Here is a 21,871-nt window from a genome sequence, read left to right on the forward strand (position 1 = left end):
TCATTTTGACTATTTGTTTATGCTCTGCTGTGTTTTTTCAAATTATCTGAGAAATCGTTTGCCAAATGTATATGTTAGAAAATAAAGAAAAATTAAGAGAATTAAGCCTAGGAAAAAATAGCAATCAAAATAGAAAATAAAAACCTGTGAATACAAGTACTGTATAAATATACCAATCCTAAGGCCCATCATGGTTGAACAACAAATTTTGCCTATCGGCTTCCTGGCAACTAGTCGGTAGGGAAAAAAGGAGCAATATAATTCTTATCAGATAGAAGGTAGGGCATCATTTTCTCAAAGAAAACTTAAGTACTGAATTCCAAGGTAAATCTCACATATGAGATTTAATATACAGAAATACCAATATAGTACACAATGCTCTTAATACTATTCCCCTGTTATTTATAGTCATGGGTTTCATATGGCAGTTTCTTATACTGTACTTCAAGAAGAAACAAGAATGTATTAAAAAGTAATAATAATTCCGTTAAAGTGATTTTCCCTCAAAGAAGAGACGTGTGATGCTTAAGAACATAACCTGGTAGTCGAGCTTGATCCAAATTTAGGATGACACCACCTAGAGAAATAAAGGTTTAGAACAAGGATGGCCAAAAACAAAAAAAAGGGGCAAGTTAAATCCACTTAGCGTCTGTCCTTTGTTGTGAACTCATGTTGGTGCTGTGTTGACAAGTTTCCGAGACCAGGGTCGGCAGAAAAGAGTGCAGTGAATGAGTAGCAGTTTCTCTCTTGGGCACAGGAATGAACAGCTGGGAGACCTCTGCATGTTTACTATCCTTAGGCCAGGCTATTTTATGTGCATTTCACTGGTCTCAGTCTTTAGTGTAAAGTGAATTACAGACAGATGGGGTTTGTTTATACTCTGTGATGAGGGCCCGGAATGTTTTATTTTGCATTGCTCTTTAAGACTATACATGGTATCTTGTTAATTATGACTGACTCGCTGTAACCTGGTACATGTCTTTCATCATCCTGATTTTTGATCCTGTCTTTTGTTTCTTTAATATTAGCTATTCCATTTTAGTTAATCTCTCTTTTCATTGAGTTTCTCCTTTAATGTAATAGAAGACTATAATTAACATTTTTTGTTTGTTTGGGAGCATGATTCTGAAAGCAGTGGAATAAGGAGAATTTGCCAACTGAGCAACCCCAGGTGCCAATCAGTTTGGTCATATTATGTATTGGTGTAATATGGTTTATTATCAGCAATAAGCTATTTGTTATGCTTACTTTTAACAAACTACAGTTACAATTCTATTATTAGAGCAGTAACTTGTAATACAAAGACAATTCAGAGGAAATTAAGATAGTTCTGAAATTAAATGTTAGCATCATTAACTATAATATTTGGGGGTGTTTTCCTCTTTTAAGTATCAATTTATGCACCATGTGATTGTTCTAATCCACATATTATCTAAAAAACACAGTTCATCCACTGGAAAAAATGCCTACTGACTCTCCTACTGTATTTTACTTGTTTGACTTTTGTGTTATTACATAGTCCTTAAATGGGTATTTTATACATTCCTTATAAGAATATAAATTATGTTACTTTGCCAAAGAGCAATTTGGCAATATATTATCAGAGATCTTCAAAATCTCAGCCCCTTTGACTTAGCTATTCCACTTCTACGATATGTCATTAGGAAATGAACAGTGATTTTTAAGTGTGGATTTTGCAGTGAGAGTGCCTGACTTTGAATGTAGCCAATAAACTTACAAGATATTTGACAATGGGTTTTTTTTTGAACTTCTCTAAGGCTCAGTTTTTCATTTATAAAATAGGTATGAAAATATCACCTATCTCTAGGTGTTAGTATGAGAACTAAGTTGAAATGATATATCAAAAGTGTTTAACATCCTGCCTAATATAAAATGTTGATAAATAATTGCTATTATTAGTAATTATAGAAAGACTTAAGGATAAAAATCTATGTGCTCTAAGATGTCAATTATGTTTAAATTATGATATTTTATAACATAATTAGAACTTTTTTTAATATTGGTCTTTAAAATGTTAAGATAATGTTGTAAGATTGTAGAAAAACTTGAAAAGATAATGCCAAAATGTTAAGACTGGATCACTGTTAATAATTTTTAAAGCTACATGATACATTCTCTGACATAAATCATTCCAATGTTTTCTTAGGTCAGTCTCCCAAGGCACTAGAAATAAAAACAAAAATAAACAAATGGGACCTAATCAAGCTTATAAACTTCTGCACAGCAAAGGAAACCATAAACAAAATGAAAAGACAACCTACAGACAGAGAAAATATCTGCAAACAGTGCAACAGACAAGGGCTTAATCTCCAAAATATAAAAACAGCTCATATAACTCAAGAACAACAAAAAAACAACCCAATCAAAAAAATGGGCAGAAGACCTAAATAAACATTCCTCCACAGAAGACATACAGGTGGCCAATAGGCACATGAAAAGATTCTCAACATCACTAATTATTAGAGAAATGAAAATCAAAATTACACACCTGTCAGAATGTCCATCATTAAAAATTCTACAAATAAGTGCTGGAAAGGGTGTGGAGAACAGGGAACCATCCTCCTACAATGCTGGTGGCAATGTAAGTTGATGCAGCCATGATGTAAAACAGTATGGAGATTCCTCAGAAAACTAAAAATAGAATTATCATATGATCCAGCAGTCCCACTCCTGGGCATATACCCAGACAGAACTATAATTCAAAAAGATACATGCACCCCTATGTTCATAGCAGCAGTATTCACAATAGCCAAGACATGGAAACAATCTACATGTGCATCAACAGATGAATGGATAAAGATGTAGTGCGTATATACAATGGAATACTACTCAACCATAACAAAGAACAAAACAGCATCATTTGCAACAACACGGATGCAACTGGAGAGTATCATACTAAGTGAAGTCAGTCAGAAAGAGAAAGACAAATACTATATGATATCACTTATATGTGGAATTTAAAACATAACACAAATGAACCCATCCAGGAAACAGAAACAGACGCATAGAGAACAAACTTGTGGCTGCCAGGAGGTAGGGGTGGAGGAAGGATGGATTGGGAGTTATAGGTTAGCAGATGCCAACTATTATATATAGAATGGATAAACAAAATCCTACTTTAGAGCACAGTAAACTGTATGCAGTATCCTTGGATAAACCATAATGAAAAAGAATATGAAAAAGAATACATGTATCTGTGTAACTGAGTCATTTTGCTATACTACAGCAATTACAACATTGTAAATCAACTATACTTCAATTAAAAAAAACTAGCTGATAGAGGGATTTGTTTTATTAAGACCATTCTATTTGTGTGTGGCTTTATTTTTCATTTTTTAAATTATTTATTTTTGGCTGTGCTGGTTCTTTGTTGCTAGGTCTTTTCTCTAGTTGCAGCATGCAGGGGCTACTCTTCATTGCAGTGCCCGGGCTTCTCATTGTGATGGCTTCCCTTGGTGCGGAGCCTGGACTCTAGGGCATGCGGGCTTCAGCAGTTCTGACACGTGGTTCCTGGGCTGTAGAGCACAGGCTTTAGCAGTTGCGGCACACGGGCTTAGTTGCTCTGCAGCATGTGGATCTTCCTGGATTCAGGGATCAAACCCGTGTCTGCTGCATTGGCAGGTGGATTCTTTACCGCTGAGCCACCAAGGAAGCCCTTTCAGTGTTTTTAAAAGAATGACAAGAGTAATAAAAAAGGAAGTTTAAATCTTTGGAATTAGTTCTTTGTAATTTAAATGTTAAATTGATCAGTTTGTTATTAAAATGTTATTGATGCATTTTTAAAAGTTTGAAAGACTTTGAATGATATATTAGGCTTGTGAAAAGTTTAGTAAAAATCGTAACAAATAAATTTATAAAAGAAAGATGGTTTATTCAGTCATGGAATTTCTTGATTTTTATTGTCTTTTTAATGCTTTTGTATATCTTCCAAAAATTCTGCAATAAGTTCTTTTTTAGAATCTTAATCAGAAAAGTATTTAACCAATTTTTTTATGAATTGATGCTTAACTTTTATGCTTTGATGACATTAATTCTAGTATTGAGTGCACCCTTATTCATTGCTTCTTAGATTGCCCTTTGACTATGTAATTTTCAAACAATTTTGGTGGAAGTTGGATTGTGTCTTAACATCTGTCCAGAAGATAGCTATTTCAAGTATTTTTCATATATGAAAAATGATACAAGAACCGTCCTCACTACTGCATTCCCATAAATTTTATTTCCTTTTTTAAACAGTGTTTTTCAGCATAGCCAGTGTTCATATAGGCAACTTTACCTTAACGGGGGGAAAGGGTGTTATGAGTATTTTGGCAAAGTTCTCACCTCTTTAGGCAAAAATAAAATTAAGAGGAAATTAGCAACTATTTCTTCCTGCCTCTGTAACTGAAATGATATTCATATTTATAGGTCAACTTTATTTGTAGTAAATACTCCCTTTATAAACTGCAAGTTTCTCTTGTAGGTGGCCTTCTAAAATAAACTTTATTTGCTTTTGTACACTATGTGCTCATGCTTTGGCTTTATGCCTGACCTCCCAGGTTGCAAACATCTACAGTAGAGCCCAGTATTAAAGAAAATGAACCCAAAAAATCACTGAGAAAATATTACAGTGTTAGTAATAAATTATCCAGTATATTCTCATTGGAGCAATAAATTATCATATGAACAGTGGTGGTCTTTAAAAATTGTCCCACTATTCACTAAGACGTTTAATCTTTCCCATGTTCCAAATGAAATACATTATTAGTTTCTACTCTTTACAACATTTCGGTGTTAGGGACATAATATTTGTTCATTTCACTGGTTCTATTCAATACAGAGGTTAAAAAATAAAGGCAAAACACCTGTATACATAGCACCAACTAGCACCAAATCTTACTATGTGTAAGAAAATTATTTTCGAAGTCAGTTATGTATACATTAAGAATTCAAACAATCTAAAATAGAGTATGCTAAAGGAAAAATGACTAATGCTAACAAATTCTAAAATTCACAATAAAAGTAATTTAGAAGTCTCTGGAAGAGGGTGGGATCTTGATGGGAAAAAGTTAATTAAGCCGGTGTTGGGGGGGGAAATAGAAGAAAGAAAGGAGAGGAGGGAGGGGAGGATAAGGAGGAAAGGAGACATGCAGGCAGGAAGCACACACTCCAGGACTGAAGTGAAATACAAGAGGCATATTGAGGAAACCATGTTAGAACAGGTGGTTTATATAAGGCAGTGGTTTTCCAAATGACGTTCTGATGAGTCCCCACATGGGCCGTTTGGCAAGCAGGTGAAGAGGCCAGCTACTACAGTCTTTAAGCAGGGCAGGACAGCAGGTGTGTTAGGAAGACTGCTCTACAGTGGAGCCAGAAGCTGTGTTGGGAAAACCATTGAGTAAGTCAGATGAGATGGCACAAGCCCAAATGTATCGCTGGCCACTGGTATATAAATAAAAGAGGATGGAGGCGTGGGTGCTCCCGAGGAGAAAGCTGAGTTACAGACTGAATGCGTGATACAGCAGGGGAAGGAGAAGAAGACTCAAACACTGATGGTGATGGAGAGGTTCATGTTGAATTAAATCCAGCTACTAAGTACTAGGTTGTATGAGAATATGGAAGATAATATGTTGATTTGTGTCCCAATTGTAAAAGGAAATACAGAGTAGACTGAAATGATTAACTTGAATATGTAAACTTTATCTGCGGTGGCTGACAGTGGGGTTATAGCTTAGGTTGGCAGTGAGGATGAACACAGAGCAGACCTGAGAGCTGTGTTCTCGTTTACACCTCAGGTGCTAAGTCAACTGATTTAGAAACCACTAAGCTGGAAAGCCTCTGTGCCTTGTAAGGTGCCCGTGTTAAACTGAAACGCCCTAGGCTCTGTGGCACAGCTGAAAGTCTCATAGCCAGAGTCTGGGAATTGGCTTCTGGTGAGGTAGCATTCACAGGGTAGTAGTATTAGATAACGGAGAGTATTAATGATGAGGCTTTCGGTCGGTGAGGATAAAATCCCGAGCAGGAGAAGACTTGTTGTTCCTCAGACCTGGTGACATGAGCCGCGAACACGTGGTTCAGCTTTCTGAAGGATAAGTCACCAGGGATTTATAGCCCATCCCCCCTCCCTCAGATAAACTATAAATGAACTAAAAATCTCTCTATCTTTCTCTATATCTCTCATATAAAGATATATTCACTTGCTCTCAGTCTAAGAACGCATATTTAAATGGAAACACTTATTTGAAAGTCCTTAAATTAGTGTTACGGGCTGAATGGTGTCCCTCTCCCAAAACTTGTATGTTGAAGTCTTAACCTGCAGTATCTCAGAATGTGACTGTATTTGGAGATAAGATCTTTAAAGAGGCAAGTAAGCTAAAATGAGGTATTCAGAGTGGGCCGTAATCCAATATGACTGGTATTCTTACAAGAAAAAGAGATTAGGACACACACACAGACCAAGGTATGAGGACACAGTGAGAATGTGACCACCTGCAATCCACAGAGAAAGACCTCAGGAAAAAACTAAACTAGCCCACACCTTGATCTTGGACTTCCAGCCATCAGAACTATGAGACAATAAACAGCTGTAGTTTTAACCATCCAGTTTGTGCTATTTTGTTATGGCAGCCCTGGCAAACATAATACATTATGTATTTGAGCAAACTTCATAAACAAAATCAAAAGATAATAACCTAGAAAGATATGGGCTAACATACAAAACACACAAGGGCCTTGAATCACCTATACTCCAGTAACAGTGAGCACACTTAGCACTCAGATCTTAAATACCAGACAGTCTTAAATACCACTCACTGTCCAATAAAGGAAACCAAGGCTCCATGGAGAAGTGGCTGATTCTAGGAATGCAACAGGAATTATTACATGGCATGAGCCAGGTCCATTTTATAGTGCCAGAAAGTAATTAGTAATTGCTTAAAAAAAAAAAGTCCCTCCCAATTATAGAGGTACAAAGGGACACAGGAACTAACTGAAAGATTTCCCAATGTTCAGAGCTTTTGAGTAACAAATAGATTAAAACCTAAAAAGTATAAAATAAACATACAAGTACATATTGATGTAAATAAATTATTGAAAAAATGGCTGGGGGATAATAGACAAATCTCCCATGCAGAAGAATTCCAAATAATTTATATAGCTACTCCACCCTCAAGGAGGTAGAGGTCAACTCCTCATTCAACGTGGCCTGTGCATAGTGACCCCCTTCCCAAGACTACACCATGGAAAGCAAGGTAGGGCAGGGAGTAACCTTAAAATGGCAAATCGAACAGGCACCACTTCAGCCTGGTGTTCAGGGTTGACAAAACAGTGATAAGTCATACTAATAGTATGTGCCCTTAATATAATATGATGTGATAGAACTGTGCTTCTGTGATTTTCCTCACCAAAACCCATACAGTCTCTAATCATGAGAAAAACATCAGACAAATGCCTGTCGAGCAGTTTCCTACAATGTTCAGTTCATGTCCGACTCTTTTCGACCCCACAAACTGCAGCACGCCGGGCCTCCCTGTCCATCACCAACTCCCGGAGTTCACCCAGACTCATGTCCATCGAGTCAGTGATGCCATCCAACCATCTCATCCTCTGTCGTCCCCTTCTCCTCCTGCCCCCAATCCCTCCCAGCATCAGGGTCTTTTACAATGAGTCAGCTCTTCCATCAGAGTACATCAAAGTATTGGCGTTTCAGCTTCAACATCAGTCCTTCCAGTGAATATTCAGGACTGATTTCCTTCAGGATGGACTGGTTGGATCTCCCTGCAGTCCAAGGGACTCTCAAGAGTGTTCTCCAACATCACAGTTCAAAAGCATCAATTTTTGGAGCTCAGCTTTCTTTATAGTCCAGCACTCACATTCATACATGAAAAACCATAGCCTTGACTACTTTGTTGGCAAAGTTGTATCTCTGCTTTTTAATATGCTGTCTAGGTTGGTCATAACTTTCCTTCCAAGAAGTAAGCATCTTTTAATTTCATGGCTGCAATCACCATCTGCAGTGGTTTTGGAACCCCTCAAAAATAAAGTCTGCCACTGTTTCCACTGTTTCCCCAATCTATTTGCCGTGAAGTGATGGGACTGGATGCCGTGATCTTAGTTTTCTGAATGTTGAGCTTTAAGCCAACTTTTTCACTCTCCACTTTCACTTTCATCAAGAGGCTCTTTAGTTCTTCTTCACTTTCTGCCATAAGGCTGGAGTCATCTGCATATCTGAGGTTATTGATATTTCTACGGGCAGTCTTGATTCCAGCTTGTGCTTCATCCAGTCCAGCATTTTGCATGATGTACTCCACATGTAAGTTAAATAAGCAGGGTGACAATATACAGCCTTGACGTACTCCTTTTCCTATTTGGAACCAGTGTGTTGTTCCATGTCCAGTTCTAACTTGCTTCCTGACCTGCATACAGATTTCTCAAGAAGCAGGTCAGGTGGTCTGGTATTCCTGCAGTGTAGTTGATCTGTATTCCTCAAAACTGTCCAGATCATTTCCCAAGGAGTCTGAGAAATTGTTACAGCCAAGAGTCCTAAGGAGGGAAGACAACTAACTATAAATATGCTATCTTTAATGGGATCCTGGGACAGAAAAAAGATGCTAGGTAAAAACTGTAAGAAATCTGAATAAAGTATGGACTTTGTGAAAGTCATTCAGTCATGTCCGACTCTTTGCAACACAATGGACTGTAGCCCATGGACAGACTCCTCTGTCCATGAAATTCTCCAGGCAAGAGTACTGGAGTGGATTGCCATGCCCTTCTCCAGGGGATCTTCCCAACCCAGGGATCAAACCCAGGTCTCCCACATTGCAGCAGATTCTTTACCTTCTGAGCCACCAGGGAAGCCTGAACTTTAATTAATAATATAGTTTAAATTATTTATTAATTATGACAAATATACCATACTCTGATACAAGGTAGTAGTAATAGGACTAAGTGTAGGCTATTGGGAACTATCTGTACTATCTTCTCAACTTTTCTGTAAAAATAAAACTATTCTAAAACTCTTTTTAAAAATAAACCAAAAGGAAAGTAGACAACAGAATTTCATACACTTCATGTATCAGAAAACCAGTGAACACGGGAAAAAACTCATACTTTAACTATTAAAACATATGAGATGATTATGTATCTCTTATTTAGCTGGCAAACTTTTTTAAAAAATCAAGATACACACGATTGGCAATGTATAGGAATGTAAAATAGAACTCCTTCTCTGCAGTGCATATTTGGTAATAGGCAGAAATGTCTATACTCTTTGAAGCAGCAACATCACAACCAAGAAGTGAATATCAGTGTGCACAGAAATTTTTTTTTTATTATGTGCAGTAGTGCAAAGACATCTGGTACAAGCTGCTCAAGCTAATATGGGAAGCACTTCCTCTTAAGTTTTCACACCCAACCTGGGAACTTCTTGGAAAAAAATTTTTAATGACTGGTCAACCTGTGATCCAAGGATAAGAAAAATGGGCTAAAAATATTAGCTCTTTATTGACATAGGATAGGAAAGTGGACTGAAGTTCCCTTATGTCCAAGACTTTCTCCTATAATCAACATCCTGGGGCTGATCAAACTAAGACCGCTACTTCCCCTCAGGGACAATCCCTGCTGGGACCAATCTGCCCTTGTTATCAGGGCCAATTTGAGCACTATCTGGTCTAAATTTTGGCTATGAAACTATGACCACAGAAAAATATGATTTTTGACAGTGTGGTCACAATATACTTTAGACTCCAGAGAAAGTTTGAAGAAAATTCCTTTTTAGAATTCTTGCCCTGAGAAAATAACTCCTCCTGTCCCTTAAGAAAGGCTTCCCAGATGGCACTAGGGGTAATGAATTTGCCTGCCAGTGCAGGAGACATAGTAGACACTGGTTCAATCCCTAGGTTGGGAAGATTCCCTGGAGGAGGGCTGGCAACTCACTCCAATAGCCTTGCCTGGAGAATCCCCGTGGACAGAGGAGCCTTGCAGGCTACGGTCTATGGGGTCGCAAACAGTCGGACATGACTGAGTGACTAAGTACAGCACAATAGCAGAAATCTGGAAATTAACCAAAAGCCTATACAGGACTGTTTAAATAAACCATACAAATATCACTGTGGAATGTAGTGAAGATATCAATACTGTGGACTAATATTTGAAGAGAAAAATTCCATGATATATTATGTGACAAGGCCAATGCGTACTGTGTCATGTCATTTCTGTCTGTCTGTCTCTCTCTATATATATATACACACAAACACACACATATTCCTTGGATCTGGAATTTGGTGAAATAATTTAATGCTATCTGTTCGAATTAAATCCTGTTAGTAATTGTCATTTTATAAGTGCTTTGAGTTATTTTAATATATCTTATAATAAATATATCAAGTATTGTTTCACAGCATTGTCATAATTAGAAATCAGAGTGAAGGACCACTTTTTCCATTATCACAAATTGTGTGTGTGTATGCAAACATTATGTCTGTTTTAGGTTTGCATCCCATGGATAAAAAATGAGATTTGCATACAGTAAAGTGTTGCCTGTGGTAATTTCTGACTCATAGGCCGAGGACAATTTTTATTTTACTTTCTGCAATTTTGTATGTTTTCCAAAATGTTCAGGGATCCACAGAATATTTTTTGTGAAATAAAAGATTTTTAAAAGGCCATTTTTAAAATAAATCTTTTGTTCCTATAAACCTGTGTAAAATATTGAAACTATCCTTTTTGTTTTCAAAAAACATTTTTTTCCTTTGCTTTTCTGAGTGGATTTAGTTTATACAGCAAGTTTTTGTACACATTTACACTGTCGTGTGGTCTCCATGTACTATCTACTTTTCTATCAGGTGAAATTTTCATGAGCTATTAAAACCATTGTTATGTTTGATTCGTCTTCTTGCACTTTTTGCTTTTAGGTTGGTGTTTGGAATGCTTTATCCTGCATATTATTCATACAAAGCCGTGAAAACGAAAAACGTGAAGGAATATGTAAGTATAGTTTTGTGAGTGATCAGTTCTAGTTGAATGTTTCCACTGTATACAATACTAGAAAAACATTATTTTAGAAAAAGCTGGAATAATGTTTTGGGTTAAAAATGTTATATAAATGTAATGAAGTTCGTCTTTTTTTAAAACTAATTTTGAATATAATTCCAAAGTGGAGTTTCAAAAATAGTTTGCTGTCAGTTGGCATTTAAACAAGTATGATTCCCAAATGAGTCATTGCATCTCTATTCAACCTCCAGTAAAATAAGAGGTTGGGAAACTGTCTGTTTTTTAGTCTTATAAATGTATAGGTTTACCTGGAATATCTCTTTGGTCCCAAAATCTTTTCCTTCCTTCATAGGCTTTTGTCATCTTCTAATTGATTAAATATATAGATACCTTACGACTACTGACAATTACAGTCTTTTTTTTCTTCTTGAATCATAGTATATTATAATGACTTCCTCTTCAGTCATCAATCTTTCTTTTCTCTTTCACTTTCCTCTTCCCCATCTCTTAGCTGTTGTTTTTTTTTTTTTTTTTACTTTCACTAATTTTTAAATGTTTATTATAATAAATTCTTCAAATGTTGTTTTATGGTACTGGCATACTTTAGTTTTTAGATACAAGCACTTTTCTTCAGTTAACAGTGCTTCTCAAGCTACTTGTGATACAGGACTACTTTGGGTTTTGTTTTGTTTTTAAATAATTTCCATTATGTCATAGACCAATACTTTTTAAAATAAATTTTAAAAATAGTCACTAGAAAAATGAAGTCAAATTCCAAAAACATACAAAATACTACCCAAACTTTTATTATTAGATGTAGTCGATCTGAAATTATTGTCAATTTTATATTTAAAGCAAAACAGTAACACTCAACAACCTTACACTAGTCCACACACAACACTCTGCCTTATGGTGTCATATTTTAATTGGAATTCTGTTTTGAAAAATAAAAACAAGACTTGCTCTTCATTTCTAAACACCACAAAAATATAAGCTAGGAGTATACAACTTGCTACTAATTAATTGTACTGGCCAATACAACCCTCATTTGAAAAATTTATGATAGTGTGACTACATTAGATTTTTTTTTTTCTGATTCTACTTTATTGTATATTTGAAGTACAGGGTGATATGTTCCTCAGCTCCTTACCTGTGAAGTATTATAAACCTAGAATAAACAACAACTGGTATATCTGAGTGTCTCTGTGTACATATCTGTGAAGTATTCTCATTCCCCTCCCAAATGTACAACGTTTTTGTTGGGAAAAAATTACAAACTGAAAATGAAGTTCTAATGAGGACCTTGTCAGCAGGGTGGCACACAAATGCCATCCCCTAAATAAAAGATAAGAATATAGCAAAAGGAAATATAAAAGTATGTATGTGTTAGTCGCTCAGTTGTGTCCAACTCTTTGCGACCCCACAGACTGTAGCCCACCAGGCTCTTCTGTCCATGGAATTCTCCAGGCGAGAATACTGGAGTGAGTTGCCGCTTCCTTCTCCAGGGGATGTTCCCAACCCAGAGATTGAACCCAGGTGGATTCAATCCAACTGCATTGCAGGTGGATTCTTTACCATCTGAGCTACTAAGGAAACCCATAAAAGTATAACAAATTACAATGAAGAGAGGCCCTTCATGTGTAAATTAATGATAGAAGAGCAGGAAAAACAGTATTATTCAGGGATTGACCTAAGAACCATTATGACAGTATTACTACATTTCTTACTATGTATCAATTTAATTTTGTTAATGTTTTTAAGGACTTAAAAACATAGATTTGTGTTTTATTCCCTTAATACAACACTCAAAATTTTACTACTGCATTATTCTATAAATTTGGTGTTAGTAAGAATGGTCTAATCCTCAAATTTTAGTTCTGCTTCATAAGTTAAAGTAATTTAACCTATGGAAGAGAATCCATTCACATTCTTATTCAAACTGTTGGAAAAACTTTAAGACTTGACATGTGCTTATATATTTATATATACACACATACCTACTGCATGCATACATATTTGATATATACTTCACATATTGCCTTGCACATCTTTTTAGAGATTAACTCATAAAACAAAGAATTATCTGTACATAATTTTGCTACAGTATTATGACTCTGGAGCAAGTGTCTTTAACCACCCCTTTGGGAATATCAGAATCATGAGTGATCGAAGGGAAACTGGGGAAGCAAAAAGGCAGGTGGCTGGAGTTTTGATAATTACATGGTAATCAAATCTGCTTCACAAATTAAGCAAGAGCTAGAGTGAAACGGAAAAACAGTCAGGCACTGAAACAAGAAAGGCAGGAATCTGCTTTTGACACAGAAGTATGATGCTACTCTGAGACCTCCTGGGGACCGAACTGTCTGCCATCAAGTCTGCTGAAGAGACTAAGCAGAGATATCATACTAGAAAAATAGCATCTTAACGTTTACGTAATTTCTACCAATTTCAAAATACTTCTGTGTATTATTATTTCCAGTTGCTACTACAACAGTTGCCACACATTTACTGGCTTAAACCAAAGCAAATGTTTCTTTTCCAGTCTCAGAAGTCAGAAATCTGAAATGGATCCACAGGCCTCATTCATTTGGAAAACTCTAGGGGAAAATCAGTTTCCTTACCTTTGCTAGCTTCTACAGGTGGCCCACACTCCTTGGCTTACGGCTGTATTCCTCCAGCCACAAAGCCAGAAACATTGGACTGAGACCTCCTCAAGCTGCTCTCTCTCTAGTTCTCCTGAGATAAAAGAAGGTTCTGAAGTCCTCTTCCCCTAATAAAGACTCTCGTGACTACATTGGACTCACCTGAGTAATCCAGGCTCCTTGCCCCATCTGAGGGTCGGCTGATTAGCCACCTGAATTCCATGTGCAGCCTGATTTCTCCTCTAACACTCAACCTGATGTATTCACAGGTTCCAGGGATTAAGACAGGGCCATCTTTGGAGGAGGGAGACATTATTCTTCTGCCTAATACAGTATCTCAGTGGCCCTCACTCCAATTCCATAAAGTAGTAAGGAATATTGGACTATTACAGGCTCAGTGAAGTGAATTAACTTGCCCAGGGTCACATGGAGAAGGCAATGGCACCCCACTCCAGTACTCTTGCCTGGAAAATCCCATGGATGGAGGAGCCTGGTGGACTGCAGTCCATGGGGTCGCTAAGAGTCAGACATGACTGAGCAACTTCACTTTCACTTTTCACTTTCATGCATTGGAGAAGGAAATGGCAACCCACTCCAGTGTTCTTGCCTGGAGAATTCCAGGGATGGGGGAGCCTGGTGGGCTGCCGTCTACGGGGTTGCACAGAGTCAGACACAACTGAAGCGATTTAGCAGCAGGATCACATGAATCATTAAGGCAGGAAAGGTATCAGATTAGAAAATAAATGAGGATTTTTCTCGCTTGAAAAGCAAAAAAGTTGAAACAGCTTTCACCACCAACCAGCGAATATGCCTGTGATTAATTCCAAGGTGGATCTTCTGAGACCCCAGTTATATGGATATTTTCTAAGTGAAATAGCTTAACCAGTACAAGGGCAGGACCCATAAACATCTAAACCAACTGTAAGATGATGAAAGATAAAATGAGAAGTTTTTGAAAGTTCTGTATGGTCTTGGCAGTTCTTTAAATATTTCCAGCATAATTTTATTTGTGATAAAAATTTTGAGTATCATTTTCTTAGTGAGCCTCACCTAAACTTAAGTCATCCGATTTTACCCCTGGTTTATAGCAATTTTATCAAAACTCTGTTCTCACAAAGTTTTCTTGTAATCCCATCCAAATTTGTTTTTTATCTGGTAGTTTCTTAATAAAAGTAACTTTCTTAAAATTTCCCTGTTATATTCTTAATAGCCTTTTATACTATCTGTACTATATTTTTTGTATATATTTGTGTTTATTTTTCCCACCAGATAAGCTCCAAAGAGAGTTTTGTTGTTTTGTTAATTGCTATATTTCTATACCTAGAACAGTACATGTTACATAGTAGGTACTCAATATTTTTTTAATGAGTAAAGAAGGAAGAAGAGTTGACTTCTAAGTATATAACAAATATTAAATGGTACTTACAAGAACATGTCCCTTTCTTCAGTGGATGGGTCTAGTTTCTCAGCTTTGATTCTGCTTGTTAAGGAGTACACAGACCAGTCTGACTTATCCCTAAGTCCATTGATTCTGTGATGTTTGGTTAATACCTAAATTCTACTGATATCTACTTCAAAATTATTCTCAGAAAGCAAACATTTTTGGTTAATTTACTTCTTCCCACCCTAACTGCTACCATTGTCTTTAAGCCTGCAAACATTGTAGATTGCACCTGATCAAACAGATGCTGTATTCAAATCAAAACAAATGGAAAGTGCTGTGTATTTTGGCAACCTTCCTTTCTTCCTTTGCCTATTTTTAAAACGGAGCTTTCCTAGGATATAATTTCCTGCATAGTGTGGCAGCTATGGCCTACTTAAAGTCTTGCAGTCTTGCAGTAATTGAAATGTAAACTTACTGAAGAATTAGTATGGTTTTGCAATTTTTTTTAAGCCTAGACCGTCTCACGACTTGAAAATAGTGTTTACTTCCAAGTTGTGTATAATTGCTGTAGCTTTTCTAGGAAACCAGTGTTCTTATTCTAAGAATGTTGGGGAAAGTGGCAATGAAAAGACTGGGTAGCAGTAGTTAGAAATCACAGACATTTGGTCCTGAGATTTACTGTGAGCAAGAACAAAGAACAGGGAAGACTCTGGGAGATTACTTTCTGAAAGGCCCTCCAAAACCTTGTTGACTTAGTTTTTGAAAGTGACCTAATTTTTGACTGAATATTTGGGTGATATGAAGCTGAACAAATATGCCACATGCTTGTCATTTGGTAAAATCTTAAATTGTCTACTAATTTTGTCTGTTAGAAATTTGTCTACCAGTTATAAAGGGGAAAAATGTAATAAAGAAACTTTGTTGTCAAACGTGTTCCCCAGGCATCTTTTCATATTTTGGATTAAAAACACTCATTTGATTGAAGGGTTTTAATAATTTGAGAAGTATGAAAATTTAATGAATTAAAGGGTTTTTTAAAATTTTATCTATGTTTAATTGAAGGATAATTGCTTTAAAATATTGTGTTGGTTTCTGCAATGCCTCAAAAAGGGGGATTTTTTTTTTATTTTTTGAAAATTAGTTTTGTCAGGCTGCATTCCTGTTTATTTTTTATTCTGATCTACTTTTAATTACTTTTTGTTTTTATCAAAGCTTTACTTATTTATAATTTTAAAATCAAACAGTTGTCCAAGGCTTATTATGTAAAACAACAGTTCCCCACCTTCCTCATCTCTATTTCTAACTTTCGAGGAAACTGCTTACAGTTCTTTTATCCAAATCCGTTAGTATTTATTTATACATCTAAATACATGCTTGTATTGCTGTTTCTTAATTTTTCAGATGTATCTCATCAGTTGACTTCCTTCTGTTAAAGATGATTTGTTAGTTACCCAATGTCAGTATTTACTTGCATAATTTCCCTATGGCCTTCCAGTATCATTAGAATGTAATTGGAGTTGGATCAGTATTCAGTGTTTGCATTGTTGAGGCTAAATTAGCAAAAAGCAATAGAGTCTAGAGATAAAGAACTAGGCTGCTTGGCTTATCACCTTGGCCCTGTGCCTTACTAGCTGTATCTTTGAACGGGTTATTCTTTGCCTCACTTTCCTGATCTGGGAAAAAAGCACTGTAGTAGTACTTGCCTCCTCAGGTGGTTGTGAGGATTATGTGAGTTAATGCAACAAAGCATTTAAATCAGCACCTATTATATAAGCTTTTTCAGCATGGAAACACCATTTGCATCTGATGTCTACAGTATCCTGCCATGACCATTCTTTTTCTTCACAGTTATTTGTGAGTCGTCATCTTGTTTTTCTGTTTTGTTTTGTTCGCTTATTTGGCATTCTCTATTCTCTTTGCTTATTTAGACCCAAACTCTGTGACAGATGTGTGAATTTCCTCTCAGTGCATTCTCATCCATTAGATATTCCAGACTGACTCTTAGATCCTCAGGTTTCTTAATCTCCTGTTTTCCTCTTTCTTCTTTTACTTCCTCATTTTGATGGATGCCTTTCTTCCCAAGAAGGCTTTTTTTTTTTTTTTTTTTTGGAGATGAAAGTAGGCTGAAAGTATTTTCCTTCAGAATTTTGTCTTTTAACTTCTTTAAGGATTTTCTCTACTTCATTTTCACTAATTGTTTTATCTGGGGTTCCTTTTGTTCAGTTAGAAAGCCACTTGGACTGGTTCTCTAATTTTCTGATCTTTTTTCTTCTCTTTCCCAACTCTTTTTTTTTTTTTGGCTGTATTTTATGATAGAGTTCCTCAATTTTATCTTCTCTTCTGTGTTTAATTTCCAAGGGCTTCTTTTATTCTCTGAACGTCCCTTTTTCGATAGCCTCCTATTCCTACTTTGTTTAAAATAGTTTCCCTTTCATCTGAGGATATGAATGATAGCTCTTTAGACATGTTCTTTCTACATTTCAGTCTCTGTTTTTCATGTGTGATTTTTCTCAAAAGTTAGGTGATCCTCAGTTCTCTACTCATATTTGAATATTACAATGAAAAGCTGATTCAAAGTCCTGAACCCCTGCAGAGGCTTGCTGACTGTGATCTTCACTACAAGGTGATTTAACCAGGCATTTTATTTGTTCCTAGGACTGCCATAAGGAAGTACCACAAACTGAGTGCCTTAAAACAATAGAATTTTATTGCCTCGCTCTTCTGGGGCCGAGATATGGGCAGGGCCACTTTCCCTCTGAAACCTGTTGACGGGAATCCTTTCTTGCCTGTTCCTAGCTTCCAGTGGTTGGCAGGAAGCAGTCCTTGCAATGGTTGGCAGGAAGCAGTCCTTGCAGTGGTTGGCAGGAAGCAGTCCTTGCAGTGGTTGGCAGGAAGCAGTCCTTGGTGATTCTTGCCTTGCAGGGGCAGCACTTCAGTCTCTGCCTCTGTTATCCCATGATGTTCTCCCTCATGTGTCTTTGTCTCTGAGTCTCTTTTTTTTCTTCTTTTCAAGACACTAGTCACATTGGATTAAGGGCTCACCATACCCCAAGATGACCTCATCCTAGCTAATTATATCTTCAGTGACCCTGTTTCCAAGTGGGGTCACATTCTGAGGGTTAGAACTTTGCAGTACTCTTGCCAGACTACTGTAACAGAATGCCACACAATGACTAGCTTAGGCCACGTAAAGTTATTTCTCACAGTTCTGTAGGCTGCAAGTTCAAAATGAAGGTGCCATCAGGGTTGGTTTTGGGGGAGGCCTCTTTGTAGCTTACAGACATTCTATCTGTGTCCTCATATGACCTTTTCTCTCTGCATGCAGGGAGAGAGATTTCCTGGGGTCTCTTACTCTTCTTATGAAGTGGGGACCCATCTATTGAAATGGAGCCCCATCCTTTGAAGTGGGGCCTCCTCCTTATGACCTTGTTAATCTTCATCACCTCCTTAAAGTTTCTATCTCCAAATACCATTACTCTGGGGGTTAGTTAGCACTTCAGCATGCAAATTTTAGGGGAACACGGTCTGTAACAGACTTCAGCATATCTTTCTGGGGGACACATCTTAACCCATCACAGTCATTTCCTCAGAAAATTATCAGTGTCTATATCTTCAGGTGTTTTCTTTTGTGCAGGGCAGATTGTTCAGAGAAGACTCTTCCATTCTGAAAGGCACTTGGTTGCTGGCATTCTGGTGGGAAAACAAGGATTGGGGCCCTCAAATACTCAATTTATTACCTGTTACTTAATCCCTGTTGGCCCTACTCAACTGCGCCAGAGATTTGCAAATCCAACATCGCTCTTTCCAGAGAATAAGCCTCGGGGAGTGAGGGGTGTCACCAGACCGCTAGAGTGGGAGGCCATCCAAGGATCTACCTGCTCCTCACAGTATCCCTACAGCCATCCTCCATTTGTCCTTTTTTGGCCAAGAATTGTGTTACCAATTTTTGAACCTTTTGGAAGCTCTTCAGTGTAAACTTGGGTTGCTTCTCAGCTTTTCCCACCGTCCACTTACTCTTCAGTTTTCTCAGCTCTTCTGGGTCAGTTACTACTCATCCATTTCTTTCCTGGGTCCAAAAACGTTGATGCTCTCTTCTATATTCTTCCTGACTTAAGTCTTTCTGAAAAATCACTTTACTGTTATTTTAATGAGATTTGTAGTGGGGATACAATTAAATGTGTGTGTTCTGGGATCACAAAGAGTTGGACACAACTGAGCGACTAAGCACACACACATTCATTCTACTATATTTACCCATAGTTCCAAATTAACTTTATGAGTGAGATACTTGTGGCTGATTTATATTGTCATATCAGATAATACTTGTTTTACCGTTAACATTGGTTTTTAAAATGTGTTCACATAGGAGATAGGTTTGAAGTAGTAATACATATTATTTTTTTCAATCCTTAACAATTTTAAAATTTAATTTTAGCTGACATGCAATGAATACACATGTATCTTGTCTTGAGTAAGAGTTGTTCACAGATCAAGTTGTGATAAAATCAGTTTCTGTTTGGGACAGTTAAGAAGAATCACTTGGGATAGTTCATTATTTTTTAAATATTTATTTATATTTTTTATTTCAGCTGTTTGGCTATGCATTTTAATATTCTACCATTTACCTTTTTTAATGTAAATTAATTTTTTTTAATTGGAGGATAATTGCTTTACAATATTGTGTTGGTCATTATTCTTTAACGAAGTAAATCCACTTACATTTACTTAAAGTAGGTGATGAGTATGCTTTGTAAACTTAATATTTTGTATTGGGATTACTTATTTTATATATAATTCATGTTAGTATGTAATTTCACTGCCTGAAGTAATTGATCGTGTTGTAATCATCAAGTGACATACTCTTCCTATGTCTTCTGAAAATAATTTCTTCAGGATCATTACAGTGTATCCTCTTTAGGAAACAAATGTTAAATTTAAATTAAGATTTATATTATTGGGTTTAAATAAAAGCCTAACACAATTCCTTCTAAACTTTAAAAATGTAGATAATTCCCTGGAGGTCCAGTGGTTAGGACTCTGGGCTTCCACTGCAGGGGCCTGGGCACAGTCCTTGATAGGCCAAAAAAAAAGGTAGCTAAAATTTAATAATGTGAATTAGAGCACTCCTTGACCTTTACAAAGTAAAATGAAAGCATTCCCACAATTTTCACGCTGAGATGGAGCTAGCAACCACAGCTGTCCAATGCGAATGCTTCATAAAACATACACAAAGAAAAAAAATTCTCCCAGTAACATTTAAACCTAAGAGGCTAAGTCAGGCTTTTGCTAATATCTAGGAAGAATTTTACCAACTGTAGTGCCAATGGAAATAGATTTTAAAAATCAGGGACAGAAACTGTTGTTTCCATTAAAGGAAATGTTGTTAAATAGTAAATTGGAGGGAGGCCTAGCCACCTCCACCCTAATCCCTAGTGATGGAACAGCTTAATACAGCAACCAAAAACACCAAAAAGCTCAGCTGCCACCATCCTCCGTGCTGCAGGAAAACCATGTTCAGAAGCAGCCAATTCTGCCTCCCCCATACCTGTTCACAAACCATAGCCTCACTACTTTGAAGAAAACCCCCCAATAAGTTCCGAAAGGGAGAAATAATAATTGAGTACATGAGAAATTCAAAAGTGCAGTACTAGGCAAATTCAAAAATAAAAATGACAGTAATATATTTATTACAATTTATATTCTTGAATATTAACAGTTTCAAATGCAATAGTGTAAACACCTTTAATTTGAACAAGCAGGAAGAAAAATGAAACATTCAATTCACAAAGTAACAAAAATATCAGAATTAAAGGAATCTATAAAGAAAGTAGGGTAAATAAAAATGCAGAAGTAAAATAAAAACAAAATCAAGAGAATTACAATATTTCTGAGTTGTTTCCTTGAGTAAATCTAACAAAAGGTACAGAGGAGAGTAGGAAAAAAAAAAACTGATAAATAGGACAAGGTTTAAGTGACAGAAAATTAAATAATGGGGGGCTGTAAATGAATGCCTAACATAGTTCTTTCTAAAATTTTAGAGTAAATTTTTTTAAATTTAAAGATGGGATGTTTTCTAACAATGTAAGACATACCTGAAAAACTGAAAAAAAGTGTTAATAGCTCAATCGTGTCCAACTCTTTGCAACCCCATGGAGTGTAGCCTGCCAGGCTCCTCTCTGTCCATGGAATTCTCCAGGGAGGAATAGTGGAGTGGGTTGCCATTCCCTCCTCCAAGGGGATCTTCCCAACCCAGGGACTGAACCCAGATCTCCTGCGTTACAAGCAGATGATTTACCCTTGAGCCACCAGGGAAGCCCTAATCTTTCCTTTTCCTTTTTAGCTACAGTTTACATTATTTAAGCAGAGAATAGCTTTTACACAATAGCAGGATCTACCTTTGGAGTGTTCACATATGTACATCATCTTTCCATTATGTAACTTCAGTAATATAGTGCTTCACCAGCTACAGCTATAATCATCATATTGTCAGCCAGATTGCCATCACGCTGTGAAAGGTCCTCCTAAAAATATAAAAGCTAGAGCTGTTCCTGAAGACTTTAGCTAAGTAAGAAAAATAAAATCTGTCAGAAAACCTCATGTAATTTTAAAAGCTCACGAGTGGTATGTTACTTCAGAAATATAATAGATTGTAACAAGATTGAAGATATTTTGAATAACTATAAAAATTTAAAATATATAGAATTATATAGATGGATCACTTTTCTTAAACCACAGATTCAGACTGCAGGTAAAATTGAAAAATTCATCAAAAGGTCTTGAAAAGTCACAGAAATAGATGGAGTTAAGTAATTTTATTTGAGAATATTATATTAACTTTCAAAGGTTTCCAACAACA

At 36.5% G+C, this 21,871-nt stretch overlaps 1 protein-coding gene across 1 annotated transcript in view; it reads left to right on the plus strand.

Annotated features, from left to right (window-relative positions):
* Positions 1 to 21,871, plus strand: part of REEP3 (receptor accessory protein 3) — a 99,443-nt gene that overhangs the window by 38,260 nt on the left and 39,312 nt on the right. The window contains exon 2 of the mRNA XM_061405109.1: positions 10,911 to 10,983. Coding sequence (XP_061261093.1) covers positions 10,911 to 10,983 — 73 coding nt within the window. The remainder of the gene's footprint in view (positions 1 to 10,910; positions 10,984 to 21,871) is intronic.

Source organism: Bos javanicus, chromosome 28, assembly GCF_032452875.1.
Source record: "Bos javanicus breed banteng chromosome 28, ARS-OSU_banteng_1.0, whole genome shotgun sequence".
NCBI lineage: Eukaryota > Metazoa > Chordata > Mammalia > Artiodactyla > Bovidae > Bos > Bos javanicus.